A 21,022-nucleotide genomic window follows, 5' to 3' on the forward strand; every position below is an offset into this window, starting at 1 on the left:
TCCCGCCGGGCCGGGCCGGGCCCTGCGGGTGGGCCGCGTTCCCCCTCCCGCTGCGGGGGGGGAGGGGGGAAACAGTGGCAGGCCCCGGCCCCGCAGGCCGCCTCTCTGGTTTATTTTTACTCTCCTGTTTTATTTTATTTTATTAGTTGGGTTTGTTTTATGGCTTTTTATTTATTAGCGCGTGGCCCAACAATAAGCGGGAAGCGCGGGCCGCCGCCGAGGAGCTCGGCCGGGCGGGGCGCACTTCTGGCTGAGCGGCCGGGGAAATGCGTCACGGCTCGGCACGGCCTGGCACGGCTCGGCCCGGCCCGGCCCTGCGCCGCCATCCCGCTGCCCGAGCAGAAATCCGGCTCCTGGGACGGCCGAGGGCCTCCGAGGCCTCCCGGGGCCCTCCTGTCCCCTGTGAGCCGTGCTCAGGCAGGCGGGTTTAATCGCCACTAACGCCGTCGGCTTTGACGCGCGCCTAACATGTTATTGCTGGCACAGTCCGGGTGGTGAAAGGCCTGGCCGAACGGCTGTGTAGTCCAGCAAAGGATATACGTGAGTTGTGGAGGTTAGAGCCGCCCCGCCGTGCTTAAAACTAGCTGCAACTGTAGCCCGATTAAAAGTGTATATGGAAAGTGTTACATTCCTACTCGCTGTCTCAACTGCTTTCTAAATGTTTTTGACTTCCAGTGGGAAGAAGCAGCGATCAAGATCGGACGGGGAAGAGTACGAAACCAGTTTCGCGTAAAGCTTCATTACAGCTGTGATCGCGAAACTATTGCGTCACACGCACTCTGATAGCTTTTTGCAATAAAAGTGCCTTGTGGTGTGTGGAGTCCCCTGTTAGATCCGCACTAACAAAGAGCGGTAAGTTTTCTAACAAAAAGTAAAAAAATTACACAGTGGTGAAGCCAAGAATTCTTAAATACTAGTATTTCCAGTATTTAACACATGAAGGTGGCCCCCTTTTAATAAAAGTTAGGTTTGAGTTTAAAGTAACATTGCCATGGGGGTATTTTTATTAATAATGGCCTCTTTAACGGGAAAAACAAAAACTTAATTCTTTATAAGTACAGTTAGTCAATAATCTCTTACTAAACCTAACCTTTACTGGTACATACCTGTATTTAAGGGCTTGTTCTTGACAGCTTTCTTGGATACAGAATGGGAATGGAGATGAAGCACATGGTTATCCTCTGTAATGCTATGCAGGGATATTCTTACGGTATATGGCTGTCCTATGTTGGATTAGCATAATCAGTTTTCAGAAGTAGTGCTCTGAAGTGTTCACTTGTGTGAGCAAGCCTTTAAGGCATTACAAACACTAATTATTTTGTGCATGTGGATTTGACCAGCCAGTTCATGCAATGTTATATAACTTTTTGCATGGTAATGGGAATTAATATTTCAGCAGTCAAGTATCTACATAGAAGAGAAATATTGGATGTGTGGGAGGAAGAAAAAGCAGTGGTGAATGAACAATTGTGTGCAAGGGGATACAAAATATTCTGTAAATGCAAATGTTTTCTGTGGTGGTTTGTATTGGATGAATGACTGTGAAAGAGCTTAAAGAAAGGGTATCAGTCAGTGAAGAGGTATGTACGCCTCTTCAGTGAAAAGTATAGGATTTTAGTAATAGTGGTTAAGTTGCTTTGTGACTAACTCACTGGGGGTGAGTGAAATGTGTATGTGGAAGAGGTGGAAGACAAGAAGATGTACCTAAGAAAAGGTGCAGAGAAGGGTCATACTTATCTGTACTGTACCCTGCTTTGTCTCGTACATCTTGCTTCCTTTAGCAGGTAGGAAGCACAACTGCTTGTTTTCAGCTGTGTAACTGGTACCACAAGCAGATACAACTTCTAATTTGGCCCTAAGTGTATGTGTGGGGACTTGAGGAGTTGTAGAAAACATTAAAGATTATATTTTTGTTGCCTTGTTTTTAATTATTTTAGAACATGGAACTATTAAATTATAATACTGCATGTTCTTTTAGAAATAAGGGTAAAGTGTAGGTCACTTAAAAGCTCACAATTTTATAGTGTCTTGGACAACGTGAAAACTTTGTGGACGACTACAATTTAAGAAAGTGAAGAAGACTTCTAATTGTAGTCCCCTCGGCTCTATATCTTTTTTGTCATTGGTAAAGCAATTGAGATAAATCAGAAATTAAATTCCCAAGTTGTGAATTAATAATATTAAAAATGTTAGACAGGGTGAACATTTATGAAACTAACTGACCTCAAAATTAAGATAATTTTTGCCCCTCCCTCACTGTTTTTCAGCTGAAGGACTGCAATAAATTGAACGTTTGCAGCTGCATTCCTTGAGAAAGACAGAAGACAGACTTTTTCAACCATGGCAAACCAGGTAAGATCTTGTGGTGAGAAATTCAGGTTTGTAGTGTCTAAATGGATCCCAGAACCATACTCAGAATTCCTAGTAAATGTAAAGCTGAAATAGCTAGCTCACTCTGAGTTGGGTGTTCTAGTCCTATGATTTCCTCTGGTAACTTGGTAATTGGTGGTTGTCCTCTGGATGCTTGATCATAACAACCGAAGCAGGTTTGGGGCAAAACATTAAGCTTTGCAGTTTGGATTATTTGAGCATGAGTTCTTCTGAAGGATCTTGCGAGTAACACTCTCTATATAAGTTATGTAGAGGTGTTCTAAAGGAAGAACACTAAAGCCTGCGTAAGTAAAAGTTACTGAAAAAAGCTATTCTTATTTTTGGAAATCCTTGTTCTTCAGAATACTAAATGAGGGAGGCAACCTGTGTTAATACGGCTGTTTCTCTCCTCCTTTGTGTAGTTACCCCACTTCCTTTTTAACTGTGGCTTTTCGGGTGTTTTTTTTATTTTGGAGGTGCTTTTTTACGCCTCTTACTTCCTGGCCTTGCATTTGGGTTTTGAGTTTTCCCCTCAGCCAAGTTAGTGCCTGTTCCTGGTCTGCTTTCTCCTTGCGTTCCATTAATGGGCCTCCTGTCATCGTTCCTGGCATGAGGGAGTGACTGGCAGCTAGGTAGTGAGGAGAGGCATCTCACATAAGCAAGAAGAATCCCTAGGAAAGGGGAGATAGGGACAGATGAGATTTCTTCCAAGCAAGAGTGATGATTTTTCTGCCTGTTCATCACTCATTGTGCTACTGAAAACTTTTTTTTTGAGAGTCCGAGACCTCAAATGAAGCACAGTCCAGTCCTAAGCTAATTAACACATAGGATTGACCAGCATCGAAGGGCTAACTGCTTTTTTCCTAATTCCAAGAGGAAGCTGTCAATCCTTTAGCCAGCTTGACAAGTCAGGGGAATATGGCTGTTCATACAATCCTTTGGCTCTGTTATTTTTGCCAGGCGTTTTCCCCAGAGGCTGCTTTCCCTCATGGGAGGCGGAGGGAGAAATGGGACCCCAGGCTTCTTTCAAGGGCAAGGTGAATATGGGGAAATCACCTGTGGTGATGGGGAGTGGGAGGGAGGAATGTAAATGAGGCTAAATACTATAGAGGTGTTTTTTTATCCCAACAGGACTTGCTTGGGAAAAAACGAGAATGCCTCCAGGCCTACAGCTGGTGGAGAACACCACAGAAAAAACGAAAGAAAAAGAACAAAATAAAACCAGGAAGAATAGAGTTTGTTAGTAGTAGTAGTTCAGCCAGGTAAAAACCTTTTGAAATGAGAAACTGACTTAGCTGTTCGAATTGATAGTGAATGCCATCACTCCATTTTAAAATTCTAAAATGGCTGGTGTGGTTGCATATATGCTAAATGTTGCATTGGCAATATGTGTGCATAAACAATAGTTTATTTGTAGTTGCGCTCTCCCATGATCACTGGGAATCAGTAGCAAACTAGTCATAGCTCCTTTGAATCGTGGTTGTGGTTTGAGTTAATCACTTTTCTTGGTATTTTTATGCTTCTTTCTTGTTCAGACAATAAACTGTGCTTTTTGAAACAAATTCTTACAAGTTGTCAGAAAATGGGTCTTTGTTGCTGAAACAGTAGAATAGACCCAGAGTAATGGAAAACTTTTGATTGGAGTGGTGGCATTGCAGTTTTGTACGCAACTCAGTAGAGTTCTGCACTTAGTACTCCTTACAGATTTGTCTCTTTTATCTGTCTGATGATAACTAGCTGTTAATATAATGGGAATCAGCTATCTTAGCCTTGAACTTTAAAATTGTTTTCTCTCTCTCTTTTTAAAGACCGGATTATTCAATATTTGTTGGGGAGCTTACTCCAGAAGTGGATGATTTCCAGCTCTATGACTATTTCCTAAAGAGGTATCCCTCATGTATTGACTGCAAAATAGCAACAGACCTGCTGGGATATTCCAGGTAATTCCAGTGCGAATTTGTAATGTTATCAGTATGTTCGCTTCTATAAGCGATATGTAAGAACTTGCGTTGGAACTGTTCCAGTGTTTTTTTTCTGGGGCAGGAAGAGTGAGATTAGTCTCTAGCATTGCTTTTCTTAATAGCACAGATCCTTGAGTGTTTCTAAGAGCTTTCTGGTTAGTTCAAGCAGTTACTGTGATAAGCTTCAGCTTACCCATATGCATATCTACATGGGGGGGAAAAAAAAAGAAGCTGGGAGAAGGAAGAGCTGTGCACTGAAATCAGCGCTGCTGTGTGTCTACTTCATCTGCAATACTGAAGACAAAATAATTCCTACTTTGGGGAAAAGCATAAGCCCTGGCAAATCTTAGGGGGTTGGGTGATGGAACCATATGTTAGTAGTAAATAAAGTTTAGCAGAAACTACTGGCCATGCAGTGAGTCAAGCAGGAATGAGTGAGTTTGCTGTTCAGACAATGCTGCCTGTAATAGCCTAATTCAAGAAACTTTTGAGAACGCAGATACAAAAAAAAAATGCTAGTGTTATGCAGTGGTAGGAGTGGGTTAATGCTAACTGATTAACTGCTGTATATGCAGAAATATGGAATCTGATTACTTACGCAGATAGCACTTAAAATGTATTGTTTTGCTGGCTCTCAGTGAGTTGCATCTTAATGCTACCAAGGAATAAGCTTTTTGCTTCTGGCCCAAGTTTTTTAATTTGGTGAAAGCCTTTTCTGTGCATGTGCACATGCCAGAGAGGTTGCTTAAGTAATAGAAGCTATAGTAGCTGCTATCTTCTGTTTTTTGTAGAAGACAGAAATTGAATTCGTTAGCTTTGTAACTGTTATGCATACTAGAATTTGTTTTCTCCCTTTTGAAAATTGTAGAGGGTATGCCTATGTCAGATTTGGTGAGCAAGGTGATCAGATGAGGGCACTGCAAGACTGCCAGAATGCACCAGGTCTGGGGGGAAAACGAATCCGGCTGAGCATAGGAATTTCTAAAAGGTAACCAATGAGTTGTGCATTGATACAGTTATTCTAAATAATCAGATTCTTGTAGCTCTGCCTTTGGAAAGTCTGTGGCCCTTGCTGTAGTGGCTGTACACAGGATGCAGTCTACAAAACCAGAAATGCAGAAGTCCTATGTTTTGACTCCCTGGATTCATCAACCTGCTTCAGGATGGCTGGGGGAATCCAACTGTTAAGTCTAGCCAGACAGCGCAACTTGGGCTTAGCTGCCATTGTAACCAGCCTTGTTTCTCAACAGTAGCAAAGCCGAATGCATTGGTAAATATTTTCAGGTTTGGGCCTGCATAAGGTAGAAGGGACAACAAGTGGTTTTATATGCTAGGGAGTTCTTGTTCTTAGAGCTTTCCCTCTAGCTTGAGAGAAGCACATAACTAGTTTTATAGTGGGTTGACAGAAAAGAAGTGGGGGGGAAAAAATGGGAACGCAGGGAGAAAGCCAAAGGCGTTATTACTAGAACAGGTTTAGAATGCTATTCTTTGCTTTTCATGAGCTTAGGGCAATGGGGAGTTTAAAGCTTAGCACTTCCTGAGAGGGTTTCTTACTCTACCGGCTCAGTTCTATCACTTATTTAAGGCAATTCAGGTCTCTGAACGGTTAAAGAACTGATACCAAATTTGATGAACTTTGATCCAGGATACTGACAAAACAGGACTTCATATAAACAATTTCAGTATGTTCATGAGGTTAGCTTGTGTGTTCTGTTAAATAGTAAAAAATGACACTTCTGTTTCTGTTTACCTAGCATAATTCTGCAAATGTTGCCTCCTTCTGCTTTAGAATGGAAATGCTCTTCTCCAAGAGAGCACTGTCCAAACTTCTTTGCCAAAATTTTTTGATTAAATTAATATCGTTTTATTTTGAAAACAAGAATAAGCCACAAACATGTTTTCTTGCTTCGGCTATCCAGAAGAATGTCAACAGTATTTTCAGATTTTCCTTCCCTACACAACTGTATGTAGGAAGAGTGCAGTTGGAAGCAGAAGACGTAAGATGATGTATCTTCTGTTTGTTTACTACAGTAACAAGACAATGGATTACCTCTTTATTAGAACTTGTGTAGCTTTGCAGTATTGAAACAAATGTAGGTATTAAAATACACATCAGTAATACGTTTCTGAATGGCTGAGTACCGTGCTCTCTTAGCATTGAAATACCCAGCCATTGGATTAGTTTGTCCCTCATGTTTGCTGAGTTTGGAAGCTATTTCAGAATGCCTTCAGCTTGTATTCTTCCCCAAAAGCATAGAACTCACTTCTCTGCATCCGCAATTCAAGTCAGAGAAACTGGGCACTGCAAACACAAGAGGTCTGCCTGCACAGAATCAGTGAAGACAAGTCTAAACAGCGGATTTTTTTGAATATGCAGCTGGGTTATCTGAATGTTCTTTATGCAGTGTACCTCAGTTTTAGTACAGATAGCACTTGTCTTGGTTCTTGTCATTAGTCTGAAGCTGCCCCTGAGAAAATCTTGAAAGGGAAAGTAGTGAAAGCTAATCAGCTGGCCCTTTCTTCTTAAGAACTAGTGTATTTTGTAATTCCCCCACTAATAATAAGGCGTCATGCTGGAGAATCGCGATTGTGTTGTTAAGCAAGACTGACTTCACCTGAGCAGTATAGTTGGCAGCTGTTGAATGTTTAATGGACTTTAAACAAACAAAAAAACTGAGCAGGTGGAGGTAGACATGGCAAACTGACAGGCGGTGTCAGATGCTCCTTTGAAATGGATAATCTGACTCCATTCACTTCTTTCTGGAAATAAGATCTAGTAATTAACCAAACAAAAGATAGAAGGGTTAAGACTGCATCTTTAAAGCAGCTGTGCTTGATAAATGTCTCTGGTCTTAAATCAATCTTTAGCAAAGCACAGAGACTTAGCAGCAGCTTGCTTATGCCAACGCTAAAAATACTTGATGTGTACAGGTAACCATGTCAAGGCTCTGGAGTTAATCCATGAGAACAATTCCTTCTGGTATTGGCAAAGGTGAGGATGCTTGCTTCTATAGAAATGAGGTTTTGAGCTGTGACTTAAGCTGTCACTTAGGTGACTGTTTCGGAAAGCTTCCTTTTAAGCTTTGAAGTGTGTAAGCTGACAAACTGTTTAAGTTCAGAACTGGGTTTACAGTTTCTTGTTCTCTGACTGTATGCAACTTCTCATGTTTCAGACTGAAAGCAGAATTCCAGCGGTACCAGTCATACAACTATAATGATTATTACCAAGATTACCAGAACTACTACTCGCAGTGGAGTTACGATGCTTACGCTGACTACAACTACAGCTCCTATGCTCCCTATGACAGCATGCAAGCTGTTGGAGACTGCTCTTTAGGAGATTCTTTAATGGCTCCAGCTGTTTTTGAGGTAAAGATACTGCACGCTTGCTGTAAAGAAAATATTTCACAGATAGTATGTTGTACAGATTTGTGTGAATCAGCAAAAAGAATCCGAAGTTGAAAACATGCTTTCTGCTTAGTGTGAAGTTAAAAGAGCAGATTCCATTCAGAGGTGTTTGTATTTAAGTGCTTAAATAGTAAATCCATAGAATTAGTGATTTATACACCATTATTTGTTCACGCATACCAAAGAATGGTTTTGACAGCATAATTGCGTACGCTTTTTCTGTTCCTGTTCTTCTGATTTGCTTTGCTTAAAGCAAATTAAACAGTTGTTTTAAGTGGTCTTATCGTGGTCAATGTATTAGTTGTGACCTCCGGAGGTCCCTTCCAACCTGTACTGCAATATTGGCTTTCTTCTAAAAATAAATAGATAAAATGCCATCTATCCTTGTAGTTGTAGGAAGAAGGAATGGATTGAGACTGCAGCACTTTGAATCTGTGATGCTTTCTGAAATGAGTTATGATTAAACTTAGCCTTTTCTGTCTTTCAGGAATCTTCAGTTATGACTGAAATTGGTGATGACCTAATTACTGAAGGTAATAAGGGTTCTATCATTGTCACTTGAGTTTAGCCATCCTTGTGCCTTTTAACAATACAAGCCAACCTCTGCTGGATGAAGGACATCTTGAAAATTCAGCTGAGGTCAAACCTCTGTGGGGTTGATCTGCAATCAGCTGGGGTTTTAAAGCTGATACAGCATACACTGACCGCATCAAGTAAAACGGGACACTGTCAATGCTTCGCAGCAGGTTTCTTGTACCTGTGCCTTCATTCCCATTTGAAAATGGTCTAAGACAGAATTTTGTTCTTTGTATTGGTTCCGCTAAACAGATTTTATATTAGAAACTCAGTAATATGCAAAAGCTTTGTTCTCCACCCTGAGGTAAAAGCTTATGTTGCAGATTCCAAAAGGAGGATTCAGCTTGCACTTACAAATACGGTACAAAACATATTTGTGTCCTGGAAGGTTTGCAAAGTTCCTCACGTAGAGGCATTTTGTGTTAGTGTTTAGAAACTATCCTATGTAACGTGTATTGCCGTAGAAGTGAATTAAATGACTCTTGGGAGGGTTTCATGGCTGATTATCCTTAAACGTTATCTTTACTATCTTAAACATTGTCTTTGTCTTTATCTTGAAAGACAATTCTAGTCCCAGCCTTCTAATATACAAATTCCCAAAAGTTGGAGCTGTGAGGCTCAAAATTTTAGAGGACCAAATACCTCACTAAAATTAGTAGATCTAATAGCTTATTACACTTAGCTTAAAATACATTTTATTAGCCATTTCACGTGAAGTTTTTTTGTGCGCATGCCTCAGATTTGATACTTGGACTTACCAGGCTTTTATTTTCAGATCCACAGCTCTACTTGGATGTTGATGAAATGAACAGACAATTCATGGAGACAAGCGAAGAACTCTACGATTCACTCATGAATTGTCACTGGCAACCTCTGGATACGGTCACTTCTGAAATCCCCTCTGCTATTTAAGTGTCTTCTATAGCATGACCGTTATGACCAAGGTGCTAAAACTACATTTCTTCTTCATTATTCTAGCTCATAAGTTTTAAAGCACAATGATAGGTTGGGTTTTTTTTGCTATGCTTTTGACAGTTTCTGTAATCTTTTTGTTCATCACTCTCTTCTTGGAGCATCATGAAGTCATGTAAATATTCGAGAAATGTAAAGAGGTAAATGGGGTCTAAAGATAGACTTGCCTGTGTAAATAAAAAATTTGTTTCTGCAAACCTGCCAGCAAGGGATTTTACTTGTACCTGTGTGCAGCACATTCTCTTCCGGCTTATGGAATTTAACAAGGTAGTAAGGGTATTTCATCTGTCTTTATTTTTATATGGGCATTAGGACACAAGCAAAATCTAGCTTTCCCTTGTTTTCCTGGTTCCTTAGGTAAGCGACAAGCCAAGCCTTTCATGTGCTTGCTTAGACTGGAAGTATGTATGGGAGACACTCACAGGCCTTGCTATGGAAACACCTGTGCCCACTTTTTCCTGCAGGCTGCTGGCTCTAACTGTACTACTGATATATGCTAGGTCAGCTAAAATCGGCTTATAAATAGGGTATGTTAAGCATATGGAAGTGTAGACTTCAACTGCCATAGCTACAAACATCCCGTGGAATGAGGATGATGTCTGCTGGCACTCTCTGCATCAGCATTCAGTTTTCCCTTGCCCTTCTTACTGTTAGACTTCTCAGCTGACGCTTTACAGCGAAGAAATTGCTACAACATAATCCGTGTTCTTAAACCTAAAAAAAAAAAATCTTGGAGAAAACAACTTGCTGGTTTTCCCTCCTTGCTGGCAAGGAGAAAAATAGTCCACCAGGAACAACAAAAAAATCCTAGTAACAGCTCCTTAAGTTATACCCTCTGCTACCCTCTCTGATTGCTCTGGTCTTCCTTCATTCGTGGTAATGAAGTTTTTAAAGCTCTGGTAGAAGGATGACAGTACGCAAGTCAAAGGAGATGAGAGCCATGAGGAAAGCTTTGCTTTAAGCTAGAGCAGTCTTGCGAGTTGCTGCCTTTATGCTGTTCTTATCTTGAAGGGTACAGAGTCTTTTCCAGTCATAGGGACTCCATAACCCTATGAATATGGAGAAATAGTTGCTAATTAACAGTGTGTATAATAAGTAAGTGAGGCTGGAAACAAAAGAATATTCCTCCAAGAAAAAAAAGGAAGCAGAAATTACTGTACTTAATAGCTGGGGAAGCTGTTAAAGCTAGTTGACACAGTTCTGGTACTGCCGTGTGTGTTTTGGGGGCAACATAAACCATAATTGCTGTGATGGCAGGTAAGAATCCAATTCTTTTTTATGGCTTAGTGTAGTCAGTGAAAGCAGTGGTCCTAAGCTGCATGCTGTTCTTAAATGTAATGCAAATTCTCTTTTGTGACTCCTCAGTACTTCCAGGTTACTTGTAGCTGATCACCAGCAACTGCTTCTGTTAGCTATTAGCTGTTGGGTTTTTGCTAGGAATACTTTCAGTCCTGAATTGAAATGATGACATCCTGAAACAGAAGAGGCTCTTGGAGTATTGTAGGAAGCACATTCTTCCTGGTTCTAGTGCAGGTGTACACGTAGGAGGAGACAGAAGGCAAAGAACCTCACATAGGTGGAGGGGGTGAGGTGGCATCACAGTTAGAGCTGTTGCAGTTAACTCTTCCCAAAGCATGAAAGCAACGTGGCTGGGAACAGGGATTTGTTGGGTTGCTTCTTTGTGTGAGCCAGGGAGTCTTTTGAGGGGCAGATTAATAAGAATATGACACAAGGTAGAGGTGGAATAGATGAAGCAAAGAATCTGGGTGGGAAAAGGGTTGCTTGTACGTGTCTATGGAATTGTTTCAGGGGACTGAGCTGGGGCAAATTCAAGATAATAGATGCAGCCTCCTTGAATTTGGATGGCAGTGCTGAAGCTTCAAAACCTTACAAGGTTTGATGCCACTTCAATTGGAGTGCATAGCTGTGGTACTTGAGCTCAGAAGTGCAAACTGCACAGGATTTTTTTATCTATTTTCTTCAACGTGAGCAGCAAAACATCTTCCAGGAATGTGCCTGGGTGCTACGCTGCTTTGACACGGCTTGCTTTGCATCACCAAACACAGTAGTTAGGTTGCATCGAGTACTTTGTGGAAACATTCATTGTGTTGTCACCCAGAAATGGGATGCTACAGATATGTGTTGGCCCGGCAGTATCAGTGCGGTTTTTTGGCCTTTGAGAGGTTGGTCCATAACATGTGACCTGTGTAACGAGGGGCCCACATAGATTGGTGACTTCATTAAGTCTGATACTGTGGTGGTGTGTGACCCAAGGCCCTGAACGTCAGAAAATCAGGCTGTGGCCACCTATTTTATGCAGACTTTGCCTATTAACAAGGTCTCTACACTGTACGTTAGAGACGTGCGCCTCCTTTTCCGGACTAGATAGTGAAAATACCAGTTTTGTAGTTCAGTGAATGAGATTGGTTGGGCTGTTTGTTCTCCAGAGCTGAAAAATGTTGGGAGTGTATTCTCTTGGAGTCCACAGAAATGAAAATGATGAGAGGAAGAGAACGTTGGTTGCAGCCCGTGTGCTGCTGTTATAAAGTAGTTCTCTGATGTCTTTTTCCCTCTGCTGAGACTTATCAGCCTATCGTCCTTTCCTGTTAGGAGCGCATACCTGGCTTGGGATGGTGTGCGGCAGTGCAGATTCTTTACCGTAAGAGCACAGTGAATGCCAGACTTCTTCCTGTACTGCCGTGTTAACCATGAGTCACAAATTCAGGAAGCAGTGATTGCATCGGAACTGCTAGAATGCTTTGCGGAGTCTTTTTACTGGGTAAACTTCACAGCTGCAGTTACAACTTCCAGCCTGTGTTAGCTGAACACATCGTACTGGTGCCCGCCATCAGTTTGACAAAGATGGGATTGCAGTAGGAACTTGCTTTCTTCCTTCTTTTTAATTAAACAAGTCTTTGAAGCAACTTTTCCAATACCGCCATACTTCACTTCTTCCAGTTATTTTCTGTTTTACTTAGCTGAAATGTTTTTTTTTCTTCCAAGCTTGAGGAAGTTTTCTACAAGAATGTCCCGTAATGATTTCATAAACTCTTTTCGTTGTACCTAGCTGCAACAGAGAGTGCTTTTATTCAAAAACCTGCTGGTTTTCTTTTCCAAGAAGTAGTGGGGTTTTTCCTATCTCTTCACTGATGGGAAAGGCTGTAGGACAGTAGCTTGAGGGGCTACTAATGCTGTCATCAGTGAGCCGGGAAAAGGCAGGAGTCCGAAACGGTTAAAAGTACTTAAAAGGATACCAAAAGAGTAAACGGTACTTAAGCCGTGGATGTTTCTTTTTGCAGGGATGCTCTGGACCAACCGCTTCTTTCTAGCGCTACCTCAAAGTAACTTGCAGACAGAACTCACAGGGAAGGTTGATCAAATGGTGATGATCGCTGTCATTCTGCTGGACACGCAGATACTTGCCTTTCGTTTTGGCTCATTTTTAATAGCAATTAACTTCAGTGCCTCGCGTTAATAGACACCGTTTGACTGCATCGGCAAATGTTTCTGAGTCGTGAGTGTCATTAAAGGCCTGTCACCCTATGGAAATCCTTCTAAATAAGAAAAATGGAATTCAAATAAATAAATAAAGCAGCGTTTGAACTTATGAGCAAACCTAGCGTAGCTGCCTTTGACGCTGATCTGGAGGAGAAAAATCACGTTATCACACTACTATGGTTGCCTTAATAGCTTTGGTGTACGTGAGGGAGGGAAGCATTATGTGATGTTTGCCTAGCTATTACATGGCCAATGCAGGAGGGGTTTTAGTCAGTTCCCTGAGCACGGATTGTTGCAGAAGTCGGTGATTTCACTGCCCAATGTCTGTTCTTAAGGGCACGATTCACGTCCCGTTATCGTTTTTATTATTTATTTATGTGTTTATTTTCTGGGGCGGCGATCTGTCACGATGCCCATCGTTCCCCTGCCGTGGGGTAGAATTTAGCGTGACGACTGCTTCCCGGACCAACGGGGCCACGAATCCGGCCTAAAACACCGCTTGTGCGTTGGTTGTCGGCGTGGGGGCTGTTGGTTGTCGGTGCGGGGGTATCGGTTGTCGGTGCGGGGCTTTTCTGACGAGCACTGTGGGCTCGGGGCGCCGTCCCACGCCCGGCGCGGTGCTGCGGCACACCAGCGGTCGGCGCCACGGCGCGGGGAGGCTCTGGAGGTGACTCCTAGCCCCGTGCTTACGGTGGCCGGGCCGGGGTTCATTATGGCGGCCGGGTCCTGAGGGCGGGAGCGGGAGGGCGGCGGGACCGGGACGGGACCGGGGCGGGGCGAGGAACGGGAGCGGCAGCGGGAGGGGGGGGCGCGCGTTCCCGTGAGGGGAGGGGGCGCGCGAGGGAGGGAGGGGGAGGGTGTGAGAAACACTCCGTAGCCAAGAACTTGGGCTCAGGCGAGGAGCTCAGCGAAGCAGGAATTTATTCGCGATCGCAGTGGCGGGCGTCCCGTCCGTGCGAGGACTACCGCACACCAAATTTCCCTGGTGTATTGCCAAGCACTTCCCCGTGCAAGGGCTTACCATACACCGCATTTCCCGAGACTCTTCCTTTCTCTCCCTTAGCTCACGCTTCGGCCGTCTCCGGCCGCGCCCCTCGCGGAGCTGCGGAACCGCGGATCAGGACTCCACACTCGCTCCGTACAAAAGTACGTCTCAATCCCACGGCACACAGAGTCTCACCCGACCCCCAAGGCAATACTTCCTATTTCTTACCTTGGTCTGTGCACAGAGTTACCGGATCAATTCTCAAAGCCGGAGTGCCTGCCTTCTTCCCTTCCCCACTCCTTCACGGATCCTGCCTCTTTCATCAGTCTCGGGCCCTCTGTCAGCTCTCCGCAGAACCGCCGCCGTCGATGCACAGGACCGCTGAAATCAGCGGGGCATGCCTTCCTGCTGCTGCGGCGGTGGGGCTCCCCAGTAGGCGACTGGCTCCCGGACGAGCCCCCAAATTGTGAGAAACACTCCGTAGCCAAGAACTTGGGCTCAGGCGAGGAGCTCAGCGAAGCAGGAATTTATTCGCGATCGCAGTGGCGGGCGTCCCACGAGCAGGAGCGCCCCTGCTGGTTCCAAAACCCAGTTTATATACTTTTTGATGACGGGACCCTCCCCTGTTTCCCCACTGAGGGGGTGATCCAGGCTCACAATCTGTCTGATGCTTCCCAGACAATGCATGGCCTTCAGTTGCCGGCCTGTTAAATTTCGAATTTCTTTTGACTTTTTTACTGGTTGAAGCGGTAATGTTTCTTCACTTACCTGACTTGACTCAACACCGTGATTTTCCCCGAATTGTTCTACGGAGTCTGGTTGTCTGCATTTTACAAGGTCGCCTGCTAAGCGTTCTTATCGCTGCAAGCACACCTCAATACCCCATTCCTTACCTTTAAACAACGTAACTCCGCAAAAACAACATTTTTATTCCCACGAGGGGCAGGGCAGGCCCCGCGGCGCGTGGCGGCGGGGGGCGGGGGGGCCCCGTGACGGCACCGAACGCGGGGGGGGGGGCGGTATGGCCTCGGGCGGCGCGACCGGTAGCGGCGCGACCGGCAGCGGCATGGCCGGCGGTGGCAGGGCCGGTGGCGGCGGGGCGCCGGGCGGCAGCCCAGGAGCCCGATCAGGAGGAGGAGGAGCAGGAGGAGGAGGAGGAGGAGGAGGAGGAGGAGGAGCGGCCGGCGGCAAGGTGAAGAGGCGGCGCCACCGTTTGGGCGCCGCGAAGCCCCCCTGTGCCAGGAGCAAGCGGGTGAGGAGCGGCCCCCCCACAGCGGGCCCTTCCCCCTCAGCCCACCAGTTACCCCCTTACTTACCCCCTTACCTTACCCGCCCCTTTATCCCCTTAGTTACCCCCTACCCACCTCCTTACCCCCTTAGTTACCCCCTCGACCGCTTAGTTACCCCCTTAGTTACCCCCTCAGCCGTTTAGTTACCCCCTTAGTTACCCCCTCAGCCCCTTCCTAACCCCCTCAGTTATCCCCTCAGCCCCTTACTTACCCCCTTACCCCTCTACCCAGCCCATTACCCCCCTCCTCCCCCTCCCCTTCACCCCCAGCCCGCTGCCCTCAGGACCCCCAGTGCCACCCCCAGGGCTTTCCCCGCTCCCTGCACCCCTCCTCAGCCCATCATCAATTCTCTGAACGTTACCTGCCAGGCTTTGCTTCTCGTTTGTGCTGTAGGGTACAGCAGGTTGACGGTGAAAGCGGTCCGTCAATTCGGGGTGTGAAAATCCCCGTGCTGGAGGGGGGACGCGCCGAGATCCCTCCCAGCAGCTCTTTGCTAAGAAATGTCAGGACGCCCAGAGAGATGCTCTGGAGATGCCCTCTGCACATGTTTGTTCAGCCAAAACCTCTCCGCTATGAAATGAGCAACGTAGCTGAGGGGATTGATTATCATATGCAAAACCAAGGGAGCGCTACGCATGGATAGCTGCTCAATTAGGTTTTTATCACTTGCAGAAATGCCAAGTCCCTTATACCATATATTGACAATCAATCTTGTCCATCTAAAGCTGGCCTGGAAGGGCAATGCAAACATTCCCCACGCTTACAGAGCAACCGTTGAAACCTCTGGCTTGAACAGTGCATTAATGTTGAAAGTGCCATAGCTTGCGTGTGCCGACACCGTGTAGCTAACTGATAAACCTTACACGTGGATTAAAAATAATCAGTGGAGATGGTTTTCTAACTTTTCCATTGTCTGTTATCTCTGCGTGTTTTCCAGTAGGTTTATTTAAAGAGTGTGCCAGAGCAAACACGTGCGTGGGGATATCTGGGGGATTCTGCACAGAGAATGGCTGCTGCACATCCAGCGCAGATCAAATTAACAGTAACTTATCAGGGAAGAATTTTAATGATTTGATAAATAGACAAACTGATAGGTGTTACATGTGTGCATTTATTATAGCAGTTAGCTTTGTAACCAGACGAATCGTGCAAATGTTCATAACGTAAAAGGACGAGCTTTGAGCAGATAGCTTGCTTAGAGCATTTGTCAATTAATTTCAGTTTATTTTCAATATCATGTCCACTCTGCAGAAGGTTCTGTGGCTTAATGTTAATTGTCTCTCAGTGATGCAGCTGGGGAGGCACGAAAGCGACCGATGCGATTTTGTGAGGTTATACCTCTGGTTCTGATCCCTACCCCGCTGTTTTTCTCATCCTTCCCCCTACAACTTTAGTCGATAAGTCGATTCTTAGAAATACTTAAATAGATGTGTTTTGTGTGCTTGTGATCATAATTACAGCCCACCAAACCCTCTGTCTCTTACCATTAAGCTCTGAAGGTGCCTGGGCACTGTAGACAGTATAGTTAGCAGCTTCAAAGTTCCTGGGAACTAGTCCTGGATCTAATTTACTTTTTTTTTTTCCCCCTGCCTGCAGGAGGGATGATTAGCAGGATGCCTAGCTCATGATTGTCAGCTTTCTGGATATTATTTTTTATTATTAATTTTTATTATTAATTATATTCATTTATATTAATGTATCTTTTATTTAACCGTAGTTCCTGGGGCTTTCGGTCAGGTGGGAATTCTCCGATCGTACCCGATGTATGCCGCAGAGTCAGTCTTCTACAAAATACAGCAACAGCTTTAGAAGGCTCTTGCAAGAGGAGGTGCTGGTGCTATAGCTATAGCTGTGTTTCTTCCAGGACATCTTCTGGGTTAGCCTGACTGTTGAGAGCAGAACTGTTTTTTGTGCGTATAGTCACTGCAATTCAGCATTACTAAAATTGAAAATATTTAGATTCACTGATTTTAATGGGTAGTATGGTCCTGACTGTCGCAGTAGATAATTGCTGAACTTCTGGTTTAGTTGGTTTTCACGTGAGGGTGCGAAGAGGAAGAGTCCTGGAACAAGTCTGTAGGTCAGGAGCTGTTCAGGCGTAGAGTTTCCTGATAGCCTTGCAGATTGACGACCTGCTGGTGAATTTTGGCAGAGGTTTCAGAACTTTGAACCTTGCCAAGGTCACTTGGAAGTGCAGAAAGTGATAGGTAGTTGTAAATCAATCTTAGGTGAATTTTAGGTTTACCAGAAGTGTAGCGATCCTATGCCAGGGATCAACCTCGTCGTCGTCTTCTGAATATTTGCTGTATAATATCTGTCTTCAAGGTCCGTGGAAGGTGGTATCCCAGCATATGCTGTTGACTGTGTTTCTGTAATTAAACAAGTGTTTTTTCTTTCAAGCAGGGAATAATTAGCAGAATGACAGAAACTGTGAAAAATATTGTACCGGCCTGGCTGCAGAAGTATTTCAATAAGCGTGAGGAGGAGTGTGTAGACAGAAATGAATCTGCAAACCAGGAGGAGACTCCGGTAAACTATCACCTCGATTATTCAGATGAAGATACCATAATCGATGAGAGATTCACGCCTGAACCAGCAAGAATTAGTAGACGAGGTATGTGAAAAATCATTTGGAATTCTGGCCATCTGTATTTATTCACAGATTTCTAGTTTTGAATCTGAATTTCAAAAGGAAATTGGAATGAGGGTTTTGACAGAATGAAAAAAAAAAACAAACAATCAAAAAAGTCGAAACAACTGTTTGTGAAACCGTCTTAGCTTTAAACTGTATACACAGTTACGAAGCATACATCTTATGCTCTTGGAAGGCATCAGTTAACTTTAGGTACTCTATTAGCCAGGTGCTAAATGCTGAAAATAAGTCATTTGCAAGTGTGCTGGGTTGCATTTTCCATCTTTTAAAAGATATGGAATGAAAATCTGCCTAATTGCCTAAGGCAATTAAAAAAATTAATTTGTTTTGCAGTCTTCGAAACAAAATACTAGATGCTAGAATGGCAGAGGAAAATTCCGTCTCGTGTCCCGACTTTGTTTGTTTTGTTTTGTTTTTGTTTTGTTTTGGGCTTTGATCAGTTTAGTAAAGTTCCTCTTTAACTTGATGGTGAACTGGGGAACTTGTGCACGGATGTGGTTTATGAGATTATTATCCTTAAAATATTCAATAACTTTAAGGTCTACGCGGGGGGAGGGGGTGTCTTTGAAAAGGTATTTGACCGTTGGCAACGAGGTTTGCAAGTCCTTTACCTCATGAAAGATTAATTTGTCTTATATCCAGTGCCTCTCACTGTTCCTGTAGTCCTGTTGTATAAATTTGCATCTATTCTTATTTGAGTTTCTCTTAAATTAGCTGTTTTGGGGAAGTCAGCTTTTAATAAGTAAAGAAGTTTTGTCTGAGCGTGCGTAGGTAACCATAGATAATGTGGAAAGTCAGTTGCTTCTGTTGTTGGCAGAATCAAAAAATAAGGAGGAAATATCTTTGCCTCCAATCTCATCTAATTGTAAACAAGGAGATTGATGGCTTTCTGTGTAGCTGTAGCTTGGGAATGAGTTTGGAGAAAAGAATAGAGAAGGTCTTCGTGACTGAGGAACACATGTTGGCTTTCCTATGTAACTGCGTGAAAGGAGCTTTCAGTAAGAACAGCTGCACTGCAAGCTTGCTAACTCCAGGAGATCAGGAGCAGGTGGACACCCTGGAACCTTTTGCAGCTTATGTTGCTGTCCGTGGGTGTCGCTTACTATGCTTAAGAATAAGATTATTTTTTTTAATTATTACTACATTTTGAAACCAATGTGTTTCTTCAGTTCTGAGGTATCAGTGTGCTGGAGCCTATATTGGGTGGCCTTCCGCCTGAATACCTTTCTGTATCTCAAACGGTGCTGTCCTAAAAATCTGCTCATGGTTTGGAGAGCTAATTAGTGGTACTGCAGTGGTTATGAAGATTGAACTAACTAGTTTAAGCTTCAGTTCAAGTATCAAGAGGATAGTGGCTCAAAGTCATTTGAATTGCCCAGATTCCTGGGAGAGACAGTAGGCTTTCATCAGGCAAAATACCCATGAATAGTTCCATTCATTTAGCAAGATAGACTTCAAGGCCACCTATTCCAGGCCACTGGCATTGTTTGCAGACCCTTTGCTTCAAGAGGGAAAAATGCTCATCTGGTTACTTGGGTCAACATCCTTGTCCCTTGGGTCAAAATCCCAATAGTTAATGGGTAGGAGATGATGTTTTGCCTCTAACGTGAGCTGATATGGAAGAACTTGGGAAAAAAGTACTGCAAACGTTCATTTTCATGTTGTGTATTCAGATTAATGTAACCTTTGTTCCAATATTATGGAAGCTGCAGTGTTATCTGTAATTTACCGTGTAATCTCAAATTTTGTAAAGCTTATTGCAAGCTGTACATGGGAGAAGGAGTATATATGTTTGATTTAGTGAACGGCCAAGTCAGCGTTAGAGCATTTGAGCACGGGGTCAGAATGTGGTGTTGTAAAACCTCATAGTTAACTACTTCTGGATGCAACATTAATACTGTGTATCGCAAGCAGTGTTGTTGTTGTAGCCAGACAGTTAGATGCAACCGTATCTGGGTGAGGAAGAAGTTAAATTTGGCTTCTCTCTTTTTGCGCTTAGAACTTGGCAATAGCATGGCTGTCGATAGGAAACAGGTTTTGGCTTCTGTGAGCTTGTCTATAGCAAAGCTAATTATCTCCCTGTTCTTGTCTAGAACCATCCACAAGTAGATCAGCACTGAACTTCCCAGTTGTGTTAACAAGGCCCTCTCTTCATCGGAGCCGTCTGAGTTACACCATGCTGGATTCTCCTGTCCCACCTTGTCAGCCCTCGACATCTTCTATATTTGGCATTGGCAGTCCTAGGCTGTCCTTCATAAAAGAAATAGAAGATTCTACCTCTCAACAAGACGATGATAACATCTCAACAACCAGTGATTCCTCCTCTAGAGCATTTGATGAAGGTGATTTTTGTGTTCTCTGTTTAATTGACTTTTTTTTTAATGTGAAGTACCTTGCGTTCTTTAATATTCCACATCACCTTAGTAAATAAAATAGGTGAATGTCAACTTTGGATGCGAGAATTAAATTGAATTTTTAGTGTTTTAGAAGTATATAATCCTATCACCTTTTTAATAGAAGCGTGCTTTGGAATACGTTTATGATACCCTGATGTTAGAAAGAGTCAATGCTGAAATACACACATTCAGCTAGGTTATATGTAAATTTTGAACTGGGACGGTAGGAAATCAGTCTGACTTGCCGTAGCTTGACAACTAGGCTGATTGTCTAGAAGGAAGAGTGGCTCAGAATATCTAACAGACAGCTGGTTAAATGTGAATAAGTGCAGGTGACAAATAGGAACACGAGATGTTTTCCTGTGTTTCAGCAAGAGAAGATAAAGAAACTACTCTGACATAAGCTATAGGCTGTTTTTTGACCTTTCTTGGTAGAAGGCTTCAGCTGTCAATACTTTCATGTCTTTTGCCAAATTCATTGAGGAAAGCACACCATTTTAAAATAAAAAATAAGCATCGTGTCGATGTAGGTTGGTACGTAGGTCTTCTCGCTGAAAGGGCGAACAGCAGGTTTGCAGCTTTTTCTAGTCCCCCATATAGACAGGGACTGACGTGTGCTCAGCAGGTTTTCCAGAGATCTTTTGTACAGCTGAGAGTAGAGTTGCTGGGCTTTAGCAATATAACCTGAGTGCACTAGAACTTTCTGGTGTGTCTTCGTAAAACATACATGGGCAGAAGATCGTTAACTCTTAGAGCAGCCTTTGGGGAATCTTCCAGGTTTAAAACCTGTGCGATTATGATCTGTGCTGGCCTCCAGCCTTTTACCAACACAGAAAAAAGCTTTGTCCGTACAAATGCACTGATGTTTATGCGGTCCTCTTTTATCTTAGCCTGAAGGAAAAAAATATCTGCAT

The 21,022-nt window shown here is 43.6% G+C and overlaps 1 protein-coding gene and 1 long non-coding RNA gene across 13 annotated transcripts in view; one reads left to right on the top strand and one right to left on the bottom strand.

Annotated features, from left to right (window-relative positions):
* LOC310894396 (tRNA selenocysteine 1-associated protein 1-like) overlaps positions 1–21,022 on the top strand; it is a 48,713-nt gene that overhangs the window by 654 nt on the left and 27,037 nt on the right. For 3 of the 12 annotated variants that reach the window (XM_083824442.1, XM_083824438.1, XM_083824443.1), the window contains exons 2-10: positions 676–852; positions 2,268–2,352; positions 3,331–3,407; positions 3,502–3,632; positions 4,179–4,310; positions 5,200–5,319; positions 7,505–7,700; positions 8,227–8,272; positions 9,091–9,484. In XM_083824442.1, coding sequence (XP_083680568.1) covers positions 3,378–3,407; positions 3,502–3,632; positions 4,179–4,310; positions 5,200–5,319; positions 7,505–7,700; positions 8,227–8,272; positions 9,091–9,227 — 792 coding nt within the window. In that variant the 5' untranslated portion in view covers positions 676–852; positions 2,268–2,352; positions 3,331–3,377 and the 3' untranslated portion in view covers positions 9,228–9,484. Of the gene's footprint in view, positions 1–55; positions 554–675; positions 853–2,267; positions 2,353–3,330; positions 3,408–3,501; positions 3,633–4,178; positions 4,311–5,199; positions 5,320–7,504; positions 7,701–8,226; positions 8,273–9,090; positions 9,485–12,586; positions 12,903–21,022 lie in introns of those variants that run through there. The other 9 variants (XM_083824439.1, XM_083824449.1, XM_083824448.1 and 6 more) reach the window with 6 other exon arrangements.
* LOC310894408 lies at positions 8,521–14,772 on the bottom strand. Its single transcript, XR_014579879.1, has 2 exons — positions 13,999–14,772; positions 8,521–12,354 (listed from the first exon to the last, which is right to left on the bottom strand). It is a non-coding gene; the product is annotated as an uncharacterized lncRNA (long non-coding RNA).

Source organism: Anser anser (assembly GCF_964211835.1).
Source record: "Anser anser genome assembly, chromosome: 2".
NCBI classification, from domain to species: domain Eukaryota; kingdom Metazoa; phylum Chordata; class Aves; order Anseriformes; family Anatidae; genus Anser; species Anser anser.